This window comes from Monodon monoceros, unplaced genomic scaffold, assembly GCF_005190385.1.
Source record: "Monodon monoceros isolate NGI ecotype Baffin Bay Population unplaced genomic scaffold, NGI_Narwhal_1 Super_Scaffold_20, whole genome shotgun sequence".
Classification (NCBI taxonomy): domain Eukaryota; kingdom Metazoa; phylum Chordata; class Mammalia; order Artiodactyla; family Monodontidae; genus Monodon; species Monodon monoceros.
Window position 1 is genome coordinate 1,126,659 of NW_021703777.1, and position 22,326 is coordinate 1,148,984.

The following is a 22,326-nucleotide window of genomic DNA, read 5'->3' on the forward strand; positions in this document are numbered from 1 at the left end:
AAAGAAAGAAAGAAAGAAAGAAAGAAAGAAAGAAAGAAAGAAAGAAAAAGAAAAAGGAAGGATGGAGGGAGGGAGGAAAAGGAAAGCCTGCTCCACCATTACTTTGGTAAATATCTAATATTTTTCATATGCTATTTTACATTTTCAATAAGATAAAAACATCTCTTCCTAAATCTTCGTCGGGAGTTCTCTATAAAGGATATTATAGGAGAACTCTATAAAGTTCTCTATAAAGGATATTCCGAGTGAGTCGGAAACTCACTCCTTCAAACTAAGTAACTTCCAGATGCCATGCTCTTCTCTGCAGCTTGAAAAACAGCAAAGCCAAATCACAGGAAAATTTACGGAAGAGAATAAAAGTGCATTAAATGTCTAATTTGTGCCAGGCGTGTTGTTCCCACTCTGACAGCCATACGAAGGCACAGTTACCACTACATTTCTACTGGCCACACTCATTTAATTTACAATTTCCCAATGACACACTATCAGGCAGTGTCAATATCAAAACTGAACAAAGGATGAGAGTCCTTATCTTAACTGACCTTCACTCGACTGGCCTCCTGGTTTACGTAGCTTTCCTATCACGCAAAGCACACTGACCGATGACGCCCACAACTAACTGAACGCTACTGGCATCCTTTCTGCTCTTTCCAGTTGGATTCTACACCTACCAAGAGACAGTTGCATTGTTCCCCAAACTACTTCTATCAGTAGTACCTGTTACTGTAATGCTCCTTATTTAAATATTATGTAACCCAATCAAACAGAGCAGTTGTCTCTTTGAAAACTTAGGTAATTGGGAAGGATTCCATCCAAAATGAGTTACTATACAGAGTTGCTATTCAAGCAGGTATGAGAGAAAAAACGAACATTTAGGAGGGAAAACCTCACAACAGCTTAGTGGAATTCTGCACTTCGATTGCATTGAAAGCTACCTTTGACTTCTCATTTTTTACTTAAAGACATACAAACTGAAAGTCAATATTAAGGCATTACAGCTATGATTGTTGAAAGAAATACACAAGTTTCCAAGTAGCATATCCCTACTTAAATAAAAGGTCGTGGCTTAAATAAAAAGTAGTGAAGTTAAAATTAAATGCTTATAAACAGCAAGGTCCTACTGTATAGCACAGGGAACTATATTCAATGTCCTGTGATAAACCATCATGGAAAAGAATATGAAGAAGTTATACATCTATATCTACATATCTATATGTATAACTGAATTACTTTGCTGTACACCAGAAACTAACAGAACATTGTAAATCAACTATACTTCAATAAAATAAATTTTTCAAAATTTAAAAATTTAGAAAATTAAATGCTTACAGAATATGTGTATCATTGTTAGGACTCTCCTTCTGAGCTCTCTACCAACTAATGGACGAGCTACCAGCCCCCAAGGCATGCAGGAGCTGCATTCCACAGAATTCTAAAACTTAAAAATACCTGGAAAATATCACATGTTACTATATTTTGCTTTTGTAATAGTTTAACTTTTACATATTGTACAGTTACATTTACTATGTAAATACTCCCACATACCATACCTGTTGGAACCGCAATATACAGATTTCGCATGAGAAGAGACCTAGTAGCACTGAAGTCATCAATCTCTTCTGGAGAGATGAAGGGCTTTTAAAGCAATCCGTTCTGAATCTTGACATCAGTTTAAAGCTATAGATTATATCTTGAGCTCTCAGCATCCTAAAACTTCATTAATCTCTGTCTCATAGGCAGCAGACCCTTATTCATGGATTTATTTATAGTGACTATTTACGTTTCATAGTTCACTCTGAATCCCACATCCAGAGGGGTGATTTGTGGTATTACTTTTGATTTTATAAGCTTTAATCTATGATAGATGTTCCACTCTAAAATGCCGCAAAAACGGTTCTGCACCACACAACAGAATTTCAGATGAACATTATAAGATCACCTAGTTCAGGACAGAAATTCTTCTCATGACCGAGGCTGATGTTCTGAAGCCATTTCGTGATACAAAAATATGTGCTCTTTCTTGACTGAGCCATTTTAGAAACTGTCTATTAATCACATGTCCTTTTAGCTTTTATTTGTAAAAGTCTTTTCATATAGCACTTTCATGTAATACCTATTACGGTGCTGTGTATTTTCAGTCAAAAATTTCTTCTTGAGGTCGGTGGGCTGTAACAGTGTCACTTGCTAAGTTGCGATATTGTTCTATGTACGATCATGCACGAAGCTAACCCTTGGGGAAAACCAGGTGAAGGGTGTACAGGACCTTTCTTACAGATGAATGTCAATTTACCATTATCTCAAAATAAAATGTTAAAAAAGTTCTTATTGAGCAAAAGTTGATTAGGGGATATCACGTACTATGGTTGAAATTCATGGTTTGACTATCATTTTTTCCTGTTTATTTGCTCTGAACCTTAGGCAAGCTGCATTCCTTCTGGGCATGCTTCCTCACAGGTAAAATGGGAATCATTTCCCATAGTTATTATAAAGAATAAATGAGGGAATTCCCTGGTGGTCCAGTGGTTAGGACTCGGTGCTTTCACTGCCGGGGCCTGGCTTCCACCCCTGGTTGGGGAACTAAGATCCCTCAAGCTATGGTGCGCAGCCAAAAAAAAAGAAACGAGATGACATATATCAAGAATCCAATACAGTAGCAGATGTTACAGAAATGGTTTGTACTACGATTATTCATGTTGGTAGACTGGAGTTTTTAAAATCAGCTTGATACGAAATTACAGTTAAACTACAAAATTCCATCTACCTTCAAGTCAAATGACTGAACCCTTTTACTTAAGCTAAATTGCCGCACCTCACAATATAAAGAAGTGAAAACCAGATGCATGAGGGCCCCAACGGAAGGTCCAAGGTGGTGCTTTCAAAGAGTTAAATTTCCTTAAATTGCTCAAGTGTGGAATGATGCCACACCATTTGTGCCACTTATGGCAAGCCAGGGGCAACAGTGAAGGCTTTTTATGTAACAAGGAATTCTATCGGAAGAGAAAACATCCCCTGAGGATAAACGGAAAGCATGGCCCCAAGATTTGGGGAGACCAATTTAAATGCGCAGTATGAACGCACAATTCTCCATCAGTGTCATCACCATTACAGACTTCAGTCAGACGTACCCTTCTTGACATCGAGTCACAAAATAGGAAATTTGTTTGGAGTTCCACGACGTGACTGCGCAACAAGCAAACATTAAACTCAGGGCAAAGTCAGTTCCCTGCAGAAAACCAAGTCTGAAAGGGATCCCCCGACTTTAAACAAAACACTGCAGGCCTGGGTGGATTCGGGAGTTCTTTTTATTACCTTTACCAGTAATGGGATTAGAATACCACAAAGCATCACTCATCATATTCCAAAAAGAAAGGAAAATATTTCTGTCAGAATGTTTGAGATGACTTCTAAAGAATCTCGTCCAAAAGATGTGTCATATATTTTCGCATTGCCTCACTCAAGCACTGGAAGTCAAGCTTTGGCATGCAGCGTCTTTCTGTTTCTGGAACAATTCTGTGTATTTCACATGTCTTCTCCTAAAACGACTAATTATACTTAATGCTATTTCATTAACTTATACCCGGCGGGAAAATGCCTTTTTTTTTTCAAGCTGTATCAGAATGTTATTCTTCTGGAAAAAGGCATTTCCTCTTTAGCGACCGTGTGAAATTTAAAAGCACAATTTCAGACACAGTATTAAGACACTCGCACAGGCTGACCTGGAGCTATCCACGCTTACTTCCTATTCCTATCTCAGATTTTATTTTAGAGTCTTAAGATAAGTGCCATTTCAATGCCTTTTCTATTATTCTTCCAAAGGAAAAAAATAAAAGTTTTTAATAGACACCTTAGCTTTCTTAAGCAAACCTGCTTTGGGAGTACCTAAAATCATTCACATAGTATTTTAAGGCAGATGACAGCCTTAATCCAGCTTCTGAGTAACTACCTGCAGTGGGGAAACACAGGCAAAGGTACGAGGCAGGCATTTCCGAAATAGTGGAAGTTTTACTTCCACTAGTAAAGTAAATAGTGTTAGTTTTACTCACAGTAAAACAAAAGCTGACTTACTTTTTTAAAAACTTTTTATGTTATATTGGAGTATAGTTGATTAAAAATGTTGTGTTAGTTTCAGGTGTACAGCAAAGCGATTCAGTCATACATATATATGTATGTATTCTTTTTCAAGTTATTTTCTCATTTAGCTTATCACAGAATATTGAGCAGAGGTCCCCGTGCTATACAGTAGGTCCCATTTTAAATGTAGCAGTGTGTACAGTGTGTACTTCAATTTATCTTATTGAAGTGTAGCTGATTTACAATGTTGTGTTAATTCCTGTCGTACAGCAAAGTGATTCAGTTATGCACATATATTCATTCTTCTTCATATTCTTTTCCATTATCATTTAAAAACGGACTCAGTTCTCTAAAGAGGAAACACCTAGGCAGATGCAGGACCTCTGTTCTGGGGCCAAGACACCAAGACATTTAAGTGCCTGAATTTCCTCTCTGTTCACCGGGCCTTTGGTGGCCTCCAAGTAGCCACCCGGCAGACAGCTGCGAAATGGCATGCCCTGTGCATATTCGTGCTTACATGAGCGTTTCCTCTTCCATTCATTTCAAATCTTACCAAATGTCTGCCATATTTCAGACACTGTGCACAAATTGCAAACTTTCAAACTAAAAATGCTCTGGGTCTTTTTTATTTCAGTGGGACTCACTGAGTAGGTGCTTCATAGGAGGCTTCCAGTGGAGTCTCGTTCACCCTGTTATGCTTGTTTTCCAACTTTATTTTCCTATTTCTTTGTATCAATTTTAGCCTTCAAAGTTTCCTTCATGATGAAATTCTGAAAAATTCTTTGGAGCTGAAAAGAGTGCTAGGGTACTTACAGGGAACTGTAATTTTTCAATAGCAATTGAATTTGATGGATAAGTGAAATTATTAACTCCATCGGCATTTTTACCTTTTTTTTTTTTTTTTTGTAACATCGCCTTTACTTTGAAAGTGACTTTTAAAGGAGCTTATATGTCTTGTTTGCATTTTAAAGGTAAGCGTGTGGAGAAAGTACAATAACCCTCAATATTGATTACCACTATCATTTTTACAACACTGGCAAATTCTAATTTAGTTCACCAGCTTCTCAAAGTTCCTAAACAAGCCATGACACCGTAATCGGCCGAAATAAAACTTAGGTGTTTTAACAGGAAAACATTTGCTCTTCTGTCCTCAGTGATCTTCCTAATATATTTCCCAAAACAGCGCAGAAGCAGCCTGGCTTTAACTAGAGTGAGGAAAACCCTAATGAACATCCTCATTTCTCCGAGTCATAACCTGTAAAATGGTGGTAATGCCGCAGTATGGGGATTCAATGACCTAAAAGCGCCCATCAAGCCGTCAGCATGTGTTCATTCTCTTATCTCTTCTGCCTGATTCAACTCCTTCCAAGATGACATCCTTGAGCACCTCCTTTCCAAAATATGTTTAAAATATACTTGACTTTCAAAAATTAACTTCTGCACAGGGAACTACACTTGATATTTTCTAAGAATAAGGGAAAAGAATCTGAAAAAGGATACACACACACACGTATAACTGAATCACTGCTCTGTACACCTGAAACTAGCACGATGCTGTAAATCAACTAGACTTCAATTAAAAAAAAAATCGACCTCTTCAGAAGTACATAACACTAATCACACTGACCCTTTAGTTTTGTTCTAAGACTGTCAGAGGATGTAAAAATTGAAGGTTATATGATATATAAAATCAGGTTCATGTGGTTTTAAAGTAACCTTCAATAAATAACAATACAAGTATGTCATCTTAGTTAAAGGAACAGGTAAAAATTTTAAAGTTCTGGGTTTAATGTTTGAAACATTCAAATACTTTAATAGCATAACTCAAACAAGTGAATATTTGAAGACTCTTCTTAACGATAGCATTTTCTCAAATGTATGGATCCTATGAGCTGTTTGGTTAAAACTGACACGTATAAAGAATGAATCACGTCTTCTTATCCATTCGTCTCTTGTTGGACACTTAGGTTGCTTCCATGTCCTGGCTATTGTAAATAGAGCTGCAATGAACACTGGGGTACGTGTGTCCTTTTGAATTATGGTTTTCTCAGGGTATATGTCCAGTAGTGGGATTGCTGGGTCGTATGGTAGTTCTATTTTTAGTTTTTTAAGGAACCTCCACACTGTTCTCCATACTGACTGTATCAATTTACATTCCCACCAACTGTACAAGAGGGTTCCCTTTTTTCCACACCCCCTCCAGCATTTGTGGTTTGTAGGTTTTTTGATGATGGCCATTCTGACCGGTGTGAGGTGATACCTCATTTCTCTAATATTAGTGACGTTGAGCATCTTTTCATGCGCCTCTTGGCCATCTGTATGTGTTCTTTGGAGACATGTCTGTTTAGGATGAATTGGGCAATTAGGATGGACGTATATACACTACCATGGGTGAAACAGACAGCTAGTGGGAACCTGCTGTATAGCACAGGAGGCTCAGCTTGGTGCTCTGTAATGACCTACATGGGTGGGATGGTGGGGGGACGGAGGTCCAAGAGGGAGGGGATGTGTATATACATACAGCTGATTCACTTCATTGTACAGCAGAAACTAACACAACATTGTAAAGCAATTATATTCCAATTAAAAAAAGAAAAAGAATGAATCACGGTTGGTGTCCTATGGTTACTACTAGACAGGACACTAATACTGAAACATAGTTCAGGAAAAGTGAAATAGCTGAACAAGTCCTCTCTGCTTGTCCAACTTTAAAAGGATAAACATAATATTAGCATAACCATGCAAAGCGACTTCTATATGGGCTTATTTTATCTGGCCTGGGAGGATAACCGAGAGTCATTCTGTAATAGGGAAGAAGATATCTGACTCCATATTGGATCTGTTTCTTTTACTTTAATCTTTGTATTTTGTTGCTTTTGCTACAAGTTAAGAATGCCTACAGCCTGAAATATACAGGACAGCCCATTCTCAAGGCTCTGACCTTTAAGGGTATAACACTTTTCATTCATCTGAGACAAAACGTTGCAGAACAGAGAATAACATTCATCTTGTTGGAGGTTTATAGAAACATCATGACCTGACCTACATGGACAGCTGCAAGAACAAAGGATGCTGCTACCAAGAAGTCTGCAACAACCAACCACGCCCCTCCCTGACCTGGCCTTTAAAATGCTTTGCTGAAACCCTTGCGGGAGTTCGGGGACTTTTGGGCACCAGCCACCGTCTCCTTGCATGGCCCTGCAATAAACTTTTCTCTGCTCCAAACACCAATGTTTTGGTTTGTTTTGTCTCACTGTGCATTGGGCCCAAACACTCGTGTTTGGTAACAATTCCTGAAAGCCAATTACAGAGCATGGCACCTGGCACACAGTGTGTCCATAGTGTGCAGAGTTTCTGAATATCTTCTTAAACAAATAACAACTTAGTCTTTAATAAGGACGTTGCTATATAAATAAAAGAAAAAAATGAAAAGATGGTGATTTTAGCTCTGATCTAAAGGTATTTTTTAAATGCATAATCGTTAAGGCCAAAGAAAATTGGAAAGGAGCCTACTGCGGTAACATTCTGAAACCAACACGCAGGTGGATGCGTAGTCCTTGCATCGGTGGACCTGCAGGAGACAAAGCCAAGAAGCAACCTGACTGACACAGAAGAACCACGCAAAAGCTCTGGCGGCGGGGCGTCAGGTACCTATGGGCGTGGTAACGACAGGGAGGCTGCATACAGGGGGATGGGTTGGAGATCGCAAAGCCGTCAGACACCCCAGAAAGACTTCCCCACTGGGGCAGAGAGGGACATATTCCCTGCTCGGACTTGTACCCTGAACAGGATAAAACTGAGCATTTATGGCCTGGGGAACCCAAGCATAGAAGGGAGCAGTGATGTTATTCTGAATGTGGGGTGAAGAAGCTGAATAAAAACCTTTATACTTAACGCTGTCGACTCTCAGCTCTGAGTCCGTAGAGCTGGTAGCCAGGATTACACCCTCAGCTAAGAGGCGAGGAGAATCTGGGGGTTTTCAAGGAATTGAGCCGCCTTTACTCACAGGACAGTAAACACCTTCATCAGCAAGCCCATCACATGCACAGAATGTCCAGTCAGCTTCAAAGGGGTCAACTCACATTCTAGACTGAGCTAAGAATTCAAGTCTGAGGGTTAAATCAAGGCGTTTTCAGTCATGCGAGGTCACAAAATCTTTCTCTGTGATACTCCTTTTTCTCAGTAAATTCATGGGGGTTTTACTCCCTTCCCAAATAAGGAAGTAAACTAAGAGAGAGGAAGACAAAAGATGGTACAAACAAGGGATCTAATTCAAGACAACCGCAAAGGGGATGCTCAGGGCAGGGGTGGAAGAAGGCCCCAAGGATGATGGCTGTGCAGCAGGTAAAGGGCAACCAGCCCAGAGGGAAGCAGACAGACTGCTTCTGCAGGGATTTCTTCCCAAAGACGAAATGATTAGGAAACCTAATGCATCTGACTGTACTGAGAGGAGATTCACACAATCTGAGGAATGACTGGGGGATGAATCGATGATAAATATACAGAAAGCTCAGCAAACCGCAAAATGACACAACTCTAGGGAGAATAAAACAAAACAGAGGGCAGGAAAGGAAATGTAGTCACAGCATACTTCATGGCTCAGCTGTGAGAAATGGCTGCGTGGCCACCAGGACGCACGGGGTGCATTTGGATCTTGATATAATTAGGATCTAACGGAGGATGGGGGGATGGATGGGAAGGGGTCTGTGAAGGCAGGAGGGTGAAAAAGAGTGAAGGTCTCACCTCCCAGAGCGTGACGTCAACGACGTCCACAGACAATTCTTAAAACCAAAGACGCCAGAAGTAGCGACAAAAGCCTTTTTGACCTGAAGGTCTGAAGGTCAATTCTAAGAGCATCAGTTAAAAGAACCAGAAGTACCTGCCGCCGAAGGACAACAGTCGGGGCAGGGGAAGTGGGCAGCAGGGGGCAACTGCTATGTCTGTAACTAGCCTAAGAAAAAGAGTCGCCTTTCAAAGCTATGTGCAAGTGTAACTCAGACAAAAATTAAAATTACATGTTAAAAAAACAGAGTGAGGAGAATGAAAGAACACTTCTTGATGGCTGGAAGTGTCTTGTTTTACTGACAGTGGCTCATCACACGCATCACAACCAACAACAAAAGAATACGTTGTCCGGAATGGTGCCTCACTGCTGGACCTTGGCCACCTGTGAATTACCAGATAAGCTAGTGTTGACCAAGAAAAGACGGCGGGTGGTCATGTATCCTAGTTCCACGGGGAACAAACACTGACAATTGACAGAATTGATAGGTTTTAGTCTACAGCTTAGAAAAGTCGGTACAATAAATGCAAGTACTACAAACTGAAATCATAAAAATGTAAAATAAAATTCTCACTGGAATAATTTGAAAAAAAATCTGAAATCTATCCATCTGAAAGTAAGTCCCACTCTTTTCTGCAGTCCTGAAAAATAGAGAATGCATGGGCACGTTAGCTATAAAATACACGAGCAGAGTCTCCAATCTGTTCCATAAAATATTCATGCTAGTTTGAATATAAAAAATATTTCCCCAACATCTTCAGTAAAACTCTCTGTATCCTGCTCAGTTTATAGTTTAGAGAAATTTCTTCCCCCTAATTCAATGTGAGAACGTCTTGGAGCATAATATATAAGCACATTTGATGAAAATGCAGATAACTGGGCACCATTCCAGAACTAGAGAATCACAATCTCTGACATCTGAAAACATACATTTTAATAAGCTCTTGAGAGGTATTTATCATGCAGTTGTTATCAAATTTATACTAGGTAACTCCCAGGGTTTTTGTTTGCTTGTTTAGTTCTTTTCTCTTTAATCTAAGAGTTATGACATCCTCTGCTCTCAACAATCGCCTCTCTTCCTTCTCAAAATCTTTCCAAACCACTTATAGGACACACTGACACACTGTATTTGTATAGGTATACAGTACGTATCTCTTGTCCAGAATAAGCGAGGTTCTTAGAAACACAGGGCAATACCATATACACCTCTGAATTTTCCCATATCAAAATACCTCATCACGTATTCAACAAATGTTGAAAGAATTAACAGGAACATGGATGGGGATATTGAAGAAAAAGTATTTCTTTTATCGTTTTAAATTGTAACAAACTTATTTCTAGAGAGCAGTTCTCTCCATTGGGTTTAGGTTGCTGTATTAACCCTAAACTTCCAAAACTTTGTGGCTTTCGATGTACAGTATGAATCAAACTTCAAACTTTTAATTCACCTAACTTCTAATTTACAGCCCACTTGCACATCGACTTAAAATGATCTGCGCGCCTTTTACCATTCCCGCAGTTGTAACAACTGCCTATTTCTTTCCAACTACAAATCATTCTATCTGTGAAATTCCTTCTTAGATAGCTAGGAATTAAATGGAACAAAAAGAATCAGCAGAAATGGAAGACAGCCCATGCCCTTCACGTGAAAGGGAGCTCTGTGTCCATGGAGTAGAGGGTGGGTAGAAAAATATATTTAACAGCTCTTAGGCAAGTAAGAGTTTAGTCTCTGCAGCAATTGTATAATTTCTTTGATGCAAGAAAATACTGTCACCTCAAGACTCCTTGCATAAATATACAAGTACATTGTATATTTTAATAAAATTCAAATCATTTCAACGTGTTTCAGACTCCAGCATAGACATACAACACTTGAAATACTTCTTCTATTCTCTGCTACAGAAAAAATTCTAAGAACACATTTTTCTCTTAATTCTCTCTTAAGGTAAATAGAATTTTATTCTGAAAGGTTTAAACCTAATTTTCCCCTTGTTCAAATCGGTTTAATACAATAACAAAGGAATGCAATGCAGTTTGTTATGAAGATTTACGATTTTTAAAAATCCTGAATACATTCTGACATTTTTTTTCCTAAGGCATTTGTGTTAGGATATTATTCTAAGTATTTTTATTCCAGCCCCGCTGCTGGAATAAAGTGAACCAATGAATTTGATGCCTTGTTTGAGAGTTAGCTGGAATTTTTCCTAACCTGAACATAAAAGCAAATCTGGCCTTCTGGTAAGACATTCCTTGACAAGATAGTAACAGTGATAAACCTACTGGCATATCCAGAAGGGAAGGAAACCCCCAGTCCTTTCTGCCCCGGAGCCAATGTTCACTAAACTGCTTTGTTCTCTGCATCCTGCATAATTAATAACTCTTTGGCGATCAGTCATGCATTCCTCAATGGCACCTCGGGCTTCCAGTGTCCTCTGAGCCTGCCCCATGGAAGGCCCTGCTGCTGCACGGCCGCCCCTTCACTCCCCACGCGTCCTTCACAAGAAGGCCTTTCAGGAGAACACACGGTGGGGTCACAAAGTGGCCGCCATACTTACCCTCTCTCTCTCTCTCTCTCTCTCTCTCTCTCTCTCTCTCTCATACTCTGCTCTCTGGGTATGATTTTACTAATAAGAATAAAAAAATATGTGATATCCAACAGGTGCCATTGATTATACATATTGAAAAGGCAACACAGGGAACTAGATTCAATATTCCGTGATAAACCATAATGGAAAAGAATATATTAAAATAATATATATATGTGTGTGTAACTGAATCACTTTGCTGTAGAGCAGTGATTAACACAACATTGTAAATCAACTGTATGTCAATTAAAAATGTAAAAATATTGAAAAAAATAATTTTGGATATTTAAAAAAAGAAACATTAAAATCATACAAATAATAGAACAAATGCGGAAGTAACTTAAGATGAGCGGCACGGGATTGTTGGGTACTAAAGGAGCCTTCAGTTCATTCAGCCCCGCACTCTCCCCTTTTCAGGCAATAAAGTAAAGAAGATCAAAATACACGGTGTCAAGTGGTATGGTAGCGCTAACATCTATTTCTTTTCATCTAAACTGATCCAGTCATTAAACTGAAAATGAGAGCAAATAAACTGTTGAAAATATTGTTACTACTTCTGATCAGAAAGCTTAGATTAAAGCTCTTTAAAAATATTCAATAAAACCATCCTGAAAGAAAGCGGCAGTAGTTTAATCACCCTTCAAAATGTTAACCAGTTTGGAGAAAAAGAAAATCCTCACATCTTATAACCATTTTAAAAAGTATGGATTACAAGTAATATTATACTCAAGAAGAAGAGTTCTCTATATAAAGAAGAAAACCACCAAAAATATCAGATCTGGATTTGTGCAGTTTATTTCAAAAATAGGTATGGTTTTGTGAAGTAACTGACAAAAATACGCGGTATATTTTACATTAAGGCTGAGATTTTTTAAAAAATAAAACACTTTTAACAACGTTTTTTGATATGAGAAAAGATGTTATTTTTCAGCCTTTGTAGGTTTCTTAACGTTTTAAAATAATGGTGCTTATGCTACAGTACCCAGAGTGAAACACACATACTCTATTATAAATTACTCCAAAATTAAACAAGAAATTTTCTTTTCTTTCTAAGAGATCTGAAATGTGCGCTGGCGCTCACTGTGTGTGGCCTCCAAACAGAAACAGGCTTGCACTGTTTTATTTCAGTTTTGCTTCATTTCTTCCCAAACAATCTCTCACTGCTAATCTACCAGGCCTTTTTCTTTCCTCTTCTAGCATAAAGGAAACAAAAATCAAAGACATTATTAACTCCTTATGCCCCTTCAGAAAGCTGGATATATATTGTTTGGCATCCATTTGCCTACATTTCTTTTCCATTATGTATTAATGGAGCATGATTGGGGAATATACATTTCCATAAATAATTCTTGAAAACAGCATGAAAATTCTGTAAGTTTTAATTAATGTAGTCAATCTGGTACTATTTTTTTAAAAGCTACAAAGAACTAGCTCTAATTTCAGGTAAACATCCTACGTCACGTTTTTGTTTCTAAACTAACAGTCTATAATATCAACTTAAAAGAGCAAAATGGAAAGATAAATGTTATTCATGTCTTAGTCTAAGGTACCTGGGAATCAAGAAAATGGTACTGAAAACATAATATTACAAAGGAAAGCATATCTCTATATAAAACACATATGAACTATATTAGATCAGCATCACTTTGTCCGAAATAGTAAGGGATCCCTTGTTTAACTATACGCTGTCTCATTCACTGGTGGAGGGAAAAAGAGTGGGTCAATCATCTTTCAAAGGCGATCCCAATTTTTAATGGCAACACACGTAGCGAAAACTATTTCTGAGAACTTTAACTAATGCATTAAAACCCTCCTGCTAAGATGTATGGTAATCAGAACCAGAGTCTCAAAAGGTTGACTGGAATAAATATTCATTCAAGCTCCCAAAGAGGGCTGCGGAGTTCACTCTCTTATTTGTAAAATATAAAGGATGTTAAAATAAACTTTCTCTATAATCGTCCCATAAAAAAATGTGATTAAACTCAACATTTTTTTTGCTATGTGTCGACAGATGCAAACTATTCGTTCTGATCATTATAAAAAAGCAGGTAAGGGTGATTAGACCCATCAATGCGTATGACATCATACGTAGGTACTAATTTCTTTACCCTGGGAGTGTGCTCCAGTCCCCAACAACAACAACAACAAAAAGAAAAAGAAGGAAAGAAAAGAAAAGATTCCAGTTCCATTCTTTCCTTAAGGAGGACAAGAATGTATCCTTGGCAATACAGCCTAATGCACCAGGACCAGGAGAGTATGTCGTGTCATTACTGCGATTCTTCAGTTTTCCGGTTTATGAATCATCACTACTCTGTCACATACAGTAAGTGAGATAGCTCCATGGGGGTTCACACCCCCCAGGGGTGATGGCAGATGAGGGCACACTGAACAGCTGCACAGCGACAGCCCAAGGCAGGAAGTTCACAGCGCACTCAGGGCCTGTGCTGAATAGCACTGTATCATTACAAAATTAAGAAGCCATCGGGCCGGTGGCCCCTAGTCCTCCTGTGCAGCAGGGGGTTTGCAGTCAGGGAGACCATGGCCTCTGGGGAGCTGGGTGTGTTAATTATGAAGTTCATCTCTGGGAAAAAAGAAAAAAAAGAAAAGTGTGAGCGAGGATCCAGGGGCTTGGAGGGGCACCTGCCCCTGAGCAAATGCCACAGAGCTTTAAAGCCTCCTCTCCAAAAGGCAAACTTTCTTCCCTGAGGTTTTCCTTCGCTGGTGCACAGATAAGACTGATGGATGATGCCCTGCTGGCAGGGATGCTGGGGGAGAGGGTCAGGCAGGGAGGGGTGCCCTTGAGCAACGTACACTGATAATTCACAACACTCTGGGAGGCTAGAGTGCAAAATCACTCACCAATTTTCACTCACCAACTTGGGGCAGTTGTTGAGAGCAGAATGAGTGTGGGCTTCATGGAGAGAGCCACGGCTGCATGGGATCAGGGCAAAGGGTAAGTGAGGGAATGGCAGGTAAACCGTCAAAGTAAACTCACACCCTGAGGAGTCAAAGCTTGTGAGACAGTACAATTCATGTATCAGTGATCATTCCAGAAAGCCGTCTGGCAAGATTAAAATCACCAGGTCACACATGTTAAGCAAGGCAGGAACCTACTGTCCTCTTCTCTTGCTTCCTCTGGCCCCAGCCTGATGGTTTCCTAAACATAATGCAAAGTGTTTGCCCAGACAGCCGTCACAGGGCAACTAGTTACCAAGAAGTTAGTTACCGAGAAAGACACGTTCAACAGAGCCCAGGAGAGTGTCAATCCGAAGTCCATATTGACAATTTATCCAACTATTTCAGTAACGATCTAAAAACGTACTGAACTTAATTTTGATGATGCAAACAGAAATACCCTCTTCACCCAAAGTCTCCCAGATGCAGTTTCTGGTCTTAGTCACAGTGAATCCCTGGTAACAGGTCAAACCCAGGGGGCAGGGTCCTTCCCAGTCCAGAGGATGGGTGGTACTTACAGCAGATCCTTATGGGTCTTTATCTCATCTCCAGGCTCAGGAATCTGACACACACATGCATATGGAAACACAAGTGTCAGTGAATCCGCTGTTAGTTAAGCTGGGGTGACTGAGTTGTATGGTCAACTCAGTATTCAACTACTTATTGAAAAACTATAATGGGGCCAGAACTAAGCGAGGCACTGTACATTTCCTGTGTTTTTGTCTTTACATATTTTATTTCTTCCACACCACTCCGTGGGTTATACAACCAGGCAACCTATGAGATCATAAAATCAGAGGAAGGCAACACTTGGTGTCAGCATATATATGTTTTTGCTTTCATGTCTTATTCTGTGGGATGACAATAGATTGCTATTAATATAATGTGAAGACACTAGTTCATTTAAAATACTGTACAAATAGCTTCTCAGTTTCAAGTTTATTTTTGTCACAGGTTTGGGATAAATCAAACCTTCGCTATGATACAAGACCTACCATTATGTTTTACAGTAAAATTTGATTGTTTCATATTTAAATATTTAAGAACATTAGATGTGCTAAATCCAAACTGGAAAATATGGACTGTATAACTTTGTGAAAGTGCAGCTTTCTCATGGCTCCCAAGGGCGTTTTAGGCTTAAAACAAATATTAAACTCATAAATTCTGTGAAGCAGCGTACTGTGAAAGGGTGATAAACAGATTCTTAGTGGTTTCATTCAAACAAATAGTCACAGTATCAAAAGGTTTTTAAGTAAGTTCATCCTTGTCTAATATTAACACTTTTCTAGGTGAAATTATTAAATTTTATTAAATTTAAATTAAAATGTTAAACAGTTAAATTAAGAAAAATTTTGGAAATTAACAAAGGACATGGTAGAGAATCTATACTGTGCAAAGTATTTCATAATGGAATGGAGACACAGATATCTCAAATAATCTGTATCAGAAAATTTATCAAGATTCACAATGTAAATTCACAGCATATTTTAGAGGTACCTCCCTTAACTTCAATTGTACACAGTAAATGATTCTGTTAATAAATAAATTATCATTTTTCCAACTTCAGTTTACATTCTGTTGTTTCTTTTCAGCTGTATCTCAAACAATACTTAAATTTCATAATTTAGTCAGTTGCTTAAATACTATTCCACGGAATTGAGTTTGGGCAATCAAAAAAGGGAAATTCCTGCTTAATGTTACAATATGAATAATATATAATTATTCACAATGTTTAAAAATTATTATATAATATAATATTATAATATTATATAATATATGAATAATGTATAATCGTTCACAATATTTATATGTTAATGTATAATTATTCATAATATTTACATATCGATATAATATATAATTATCATAATTATAATTATATATATTCTAATTGTAATTATAATAATTATATAATAATATATAAAGTTAAATATTGATCCCATATTTTCTAACTGGCCTCATGAATTGTTAGTGTGCTGGATGCATTATTTTTATACCTGGTTAGAATATACATGTTAATTAATGCATATAGCCCACGCCATTTCATGTTCCCAGTGTGCATACTGATTTGCTAGATCTGTCAAAATCATTAATGATATCAATTTTATAGTCTTTTAAATGGTGATACTCATCATATTTGAAAAGTATACTAGGTGACACCATATTTGTATAAATAGTTCTGAATTACCATTATAAGCAGAATGTGATAAACAGCCAGAAGGTTTTCAATATTTTTGTTGCAGCGCAACAAATAGATACAAATGTTTGAAATAATACATAAAATAAAGGGAATAAACAATTGCAATACAAATAAAAATAGATTTCCTAAATCCCTGTGAGAATTTTGAAACTTCCTCTTTGGGGTACAAAGGCCATAATATTATTAATCAGGACAAATATTAAGTAGGAAAACTGAGATAACTACTTTTTAAAATATATTTTACTAAAACACTGATTTGAAAAGATAACTACTTTTTAAAATATATTTTTCTAAAACACTGATTTGAAAAGAGTAGTTAATAAGTTTACCTTTCCCCCCAAAAAAGATAAAATGACACATCTAAACAGTCAGCTTTTGGTGGGTACAGAAAGGAAAGATGACACCTTAATGGGGGAAAAATTAAAACACATAAAAGCGTGGACTTTTAAGGCAATGGAGACACGAATAATCTGCAGTGAATTAATTATAGTTATAGCGATAACCATAGTGACATTTATGAAAAGAAAAATCAAGCTATGGAAAGGTTTTTGGTTCTTGGTTTTCCTAAATCTCTTGTTTAAAAGGAGAAAAAGAAGTGACCAAACAACTGATCCAGATACATAAGGGCATCTCTAAGTGGTACTTACTGGCATGACAATGTTATAGTGGATGCAGAAGCCGGGTTCCGAAGGAAAATATTCATCAGACACAAACCGTATCCTGATCTGATTGCCTTTAGAAATCTGCTTTCCCGGAACAGTGCCAGACCCACACCAGCGCCCTAATACGGCTCCATCGCTGGGTTCCTCAACCTCTACAAAATCATACCTGCAAGAGACCAAGATAGAAGAGACATCAAACCATGGCCTGTTATTTTAGGAATTCGAAGTCCATGTCCATGGAGACAATGAGTCCCTGCAGACCACAGCTGTGAGTTCATCCCAAATTTAACTGCATAAATAGAATAAAATCTTCCAAAGAAGAGACACAAGTGAAAATGCATTCCCAATTAAAGAAATACAAGTCTTCGATTCTAAGCCCTCCAGTTTTACTGGTAACGAACTTCAAATTCATTTAAAGAGCCAGGTCATAACTTGAATATTTTGTACAGAGCGACCATATCTGACGTTCATGAATTATTCAATTTAATCTCCATTTGGATATGACAGTTTTGCTCCAACTTAATTTCCATGATCACTGCCCATCACTTTCCGGCAGTCATTCCTTCACCCCAGTCAGGCTCCTTGGCCCCCTTTCCTCATCTGTGTTCCAAGCTTTTCTAGAGCCACTTTTTTATAGACACGTCCTCCAAATCTCACTCTGTACTGAGCTGCCTCTGTGAGACCTTTCTGGCTGTTCTCAGCTCACTGCCATCTTTCTCTTCCTGATAAACGCATACTTTAACTACGCCTATGCAAGTGATCCATCTTGTTAGCTAGGCTGTTAAACCCTTGAAGAAAGGAATCAATTCTTACATGCTTCTGGTTTACACTGTGCTACACGCAGTATCTTAAACCTATGGAATGAATGCTTAATACTTTCCTAACCAATGTTAACTTGGGTTTGAAAGTTTCGATCAGTGGCACTCATGGAGAGCAGGGCTGCCCCTTATGAGAATTGTGAGAAATGTGTAGGGCATTTTACATTGTCTCAATGAGGGGCGGGGGTGAAGTGGGCAAGGTCCGTGGACACCCAACAAGGGACAGTCCCAAAAATGGGTGTTTGCTCCATGCCCTCCACGTCTTTCAAACAGTTCGCTGGACACTCACGTAGGCAACATTTCTGCTATCGTCCATCTGAGTCTAGAACGTAATACTGTCACACAGAAGCACAAATATGTTTTGCAGATTTAGTTGAAGCCAAATTTTCTAGAAATAGAACTATCACGTTAAGTCGAAGGAAGTTTCTATACTTTGGAACAACAGCTACTACTTTGGAAAATCAAATCACTAATAGGAACATTGCTTATACTCTTTGCATCACAGTGAAAACCAGAAAACATACCCATTTGGTCTGAGTCTGCTGCTTAAAAGATACAAACATCTGACTACTTCATCTTCCGTTTCTTGTAATGGTGCATGTGTATTTTAATATAAATTACTGTTATTATTTCAGCTTTACAGAGCATGTAGGCCATTACATTTATTTTTTAAACTGCACATATAAATAGATGATCGCTGTTATGAATTGTGTTTCACAATAGTAAAGAGGACATTGCCAAACTTTTCTTAAGGGAGGTCTGACATGGATGAAAACAACTGGTTGGTTTTTTAAAAAGTCTAAATTCAGTAGATACCAGACAACTAAAATTAATATACTTTGTACAGTACAGAATTTACAGAAGAAAAAAACTGATGAAAAAGGACAAAGTGCATAATGAACCAATTGTACTTATGCAACTTTGTCCTCAAGCAGTAGCCAGAGCTCTCCTATGGTGTGTAACTTAACCTGTTCCAGCCTCGTTTTTCTTGTCCTTAAAATGAGGAGAATGCTACCTGACTCACGGGGATGTTTTAAGAGAGGGAAGGTGGGGCAGCACACGCGCGGCGGCGCCTAGACGTCGCTGGCACAGAGCTCCTACTCAACAGTTTGCCCTTCCTCTCTACCCAGCACCCCTTCGCTCCCACCCGGCACCTACTTTAATGTGACCCTGCGACTGTGAAAGCAACAAATAAGAAAACTCAGATACCGGAGGAGAGCATAGCTTTTGCTCGATTGCACGACGAGCCTGGGTGGTAAATGATAAATGCACAAGGCAGCCGGTACAACCTTCCCAGGAGTCTTGCTGTGAAGGTGGACCAGGAAGCGGGGCGGGGGGAGGAAGATTTGGGTGAAACAGACTGAGTGGTTATTTCAGACGTGACGCCGTATAAAAGTTGATAACTAGCATTTTAAATCAAAGAGTAACTTTTATACCGAGATCGTTTACAGGTGGAACAAAGTCGCTTTTCACAGAGTATGTCTGTTCTGTGTTTGGGAGGTGACGCTCTCTGATATGGGTTACCATCAGGGCTAGTTTGCAGACAGCTGATTTCAGGCCTGGTCAGTCATTCCACGAGTACCTGTGAAGCACTGTGTTGGCCCAAAGTGCCAGCCCACAAAGTGCTGGGCTAGAGTCTCGGGATACAGAGATGAAACCATAGCTTCTATGGGCTCAGGGCCCATTAAACAGCGCTGAGCGCTCTAATGGGAGTGTTTAGGAAAAACGGGCAGTGCGGAACACTTTCAAGGTGAGGGAAACCCTGTACAGTGAGATGAGGGTCAGCCTTCAAAGCAGCATCTGGGCTGTCAGTGAGTCCTGACTGACCAGGGGGGACAGGGAGAATGGAAACGCATTCTAGCGAGAAGCACAATCCCGAGGACGTAACAGAGGAAACCAGGGGCTCGGGGTGGTCCCTTGTGAACAGAGGATGGAGCTCAAGCTGGAAGAACAGGTGTAGGTACGAAGGCCTTGAAATTTCAGAGTCGGATGTTAGAAAAGTAGTTTGGAGACCAATGTTCCAAAGAGGTTAAGCACAGTGTGAAGAGGTTCTACCCTTCTTTATTTTATTTTATTTATTTATTTATTTATTAATTTATTTTTTGCGGTACGCGGGCCTCTCACTGCTGTGGCCTCTCCCGTTGCGGAGCACAGGCTCCAGACGCGCGGGCCCAGCGGCCATGGCTCACGGGCCCAGCCGCTCCGCGGCATGTGGGATCTTCCCGGACAGGGGCACGAACCCGCGTCCCCTGCATCGGCAGGCGGACTCTCAACCACTGCGCCACCAGGGAAGCCCTCTACCCTTCTTTAAAATATTTGTCGACATTTAATGAATCAATTAAGTTTTTAGGTGCTACCTGTATTTTTTAAATTACTTTTTATTGAACTATAGTTAACTTATAATGTTGTCAAGTGCACAGCAACGTGATTCGGTTATACATATACATATATATATTTTTTCAGATTCTTTTCCGTTATAGGTCATTACAAGATACTGAACGTAGTTCCCTGGGCTGTGCAGTAGGTCCTTACTGTCTATGTATTTTTTATATAGTACTGTGTATATGTATGTTAATTCCAAACTCTTAATTTACCTCCCACCATCCCCCCTTCCCCCCCTTTCCCCTTTGGTAACCGTAAGTTTGTTATGTCTGTGAGTCTATTTCTGTTTTGTAAATATGTTCATTTATATTATTTTTTTCAGATTCCACATATAAGTGATATCATATGATATTTGTCTTTCCCTGTCTGTAAGTCAACATTTTCAAAAGTCAAATTTCACAGAAAAATCTGGATTTCAGGCCCTTTTAAAACAAATTTGAACATCTGGTCATACTAAATATTATTAGCCCTGGTGTGACTCCTTGTGTTACTCAGATCTGCAGAACCGGCGTCAGCTCCAGGAGAGGAGGGCCCTTTGTCCTCTGGCCTCACCCGAGCAGCTGGGTGCCAGGGACGGAGAGCGTTTACCGCACGAGGTCAGTATGGCCTTCACTCCTTCACGGAAACTGAGGCTGGGCCAGGTGGAAAGGGCTTTAGATGAGACATCCTCCTTCCAGTTTTTAAAAAGCCTTGTCTGTTTCCTGTGCTGCTTTATTATTTTTTTTCTTAATAACCAGATCTTCGTTTATTTCCATCACTTGCCCACGTGGGCATCTGAGTCTGCTTCCCTTGCAGACTATGGGGCACCTACAGGAGGTCTCAGTGAGGCAGCAGCGCAGACACAGGGTCACAGCACGTCTGAGGGTGCGGACAAGTGTGGGCAGAAAGGAAGCCCTTGTAACAAAAACATCCTGAAAAGGAGCCCTCAGGGGAGCAGGATGGCACAGGACGAAGGCAAGAGGGAGGGAGAGCGCCCACCCAAGCAGAAGTGGGCCCGCCGTCACTGCCAGAGAAAGACCAAAGGAGATGAAAGCCAAGAAGCATCCCGTGGGCCTGGCAATTATGAAGTCATTTTCAATAAACTGGTTGGGTGAACACATAGTGTCAAAAACTTTCTTCAGATCATTCTAAAATCATTTTATTTTCTAATTTTTAAAAATTGAAGTAAATTTGATTTACAATGTTGTGTTAGTTTCAGGTATACAGCAAAGTGACCCAGTTAAACATATATATGTTCTTTTTCAGATTCTTTTCCCTTATAGGTTATTACAAGATATTGAGTGGAGTTCCCTGTGCTGTACAGCAGGTCCTTGTTGGTTATCTCTTTTATATACAGTAGTGTGTATATGTTAATCCCAAACTCCTAATTTATTCCCTCCTCCAGACCATTTTCAAAACAACTATTATAATCTTTCTAATAGAAACATCCCAAGAGAAAAGAATACCATTTGCAAGGAACCTAAAACTGACAACTCACATAACTATTTTATTATACATATTTCCTTTTGATTTCTGTTAAAAAAAGAAACACCAGGGACTTCCCTGGCTGTCCAGTGGTTAAGACTCTGTGCTTCCACTACAGGGGGCGCAGGTTCAATCCCTGGTCTGGGATCTAAGATCCTACATGCCGCCGGCGTGGCCAAAAATAAAGAAACACCATATTTGTTAATCCGATCTGTAAGCTCCTTATAAGTATTTAAAAGGTGTTTTTAGGGGCTTCTCTGGTGGCGCAGTGGTGAGGAATCCGCCTGCCAATGCAGGGGACATGGGTTCGAGCCCTGGTCCGGGAAGATCCCACATGCCACGGAGCAACTAAGCCCGTGAGCCATGGCCGCTGAGCCTGCACTCTAGAGCCCACGAGCCACAACTACTA

The 22,326-nt window shown here is 39.3% G+C and overlaps 1 protein-coding gene across 1 annotated transcript in view; it reads right to left on the reverse strand.

Annotated features, from left to right (window-relative positions):
• The window catches only part of PDGFC (platelet derived growth factor C), a 217,561-nt gene that overhangs the window by 37,159 nt on the left and 158,076 nt on the right, over nt 1–22,326 (reverse strand). The window contains exon 3 of the mRNA XM_029235534.1: nt 17,239–17,419. Coding sequence (XP_029091367.1) covers nt 17,239–17,419 — 181 coding nt within the window. The remainder of the gene's footprint in view (nt 1–17,238; nt 17,420–22,326) is intronic.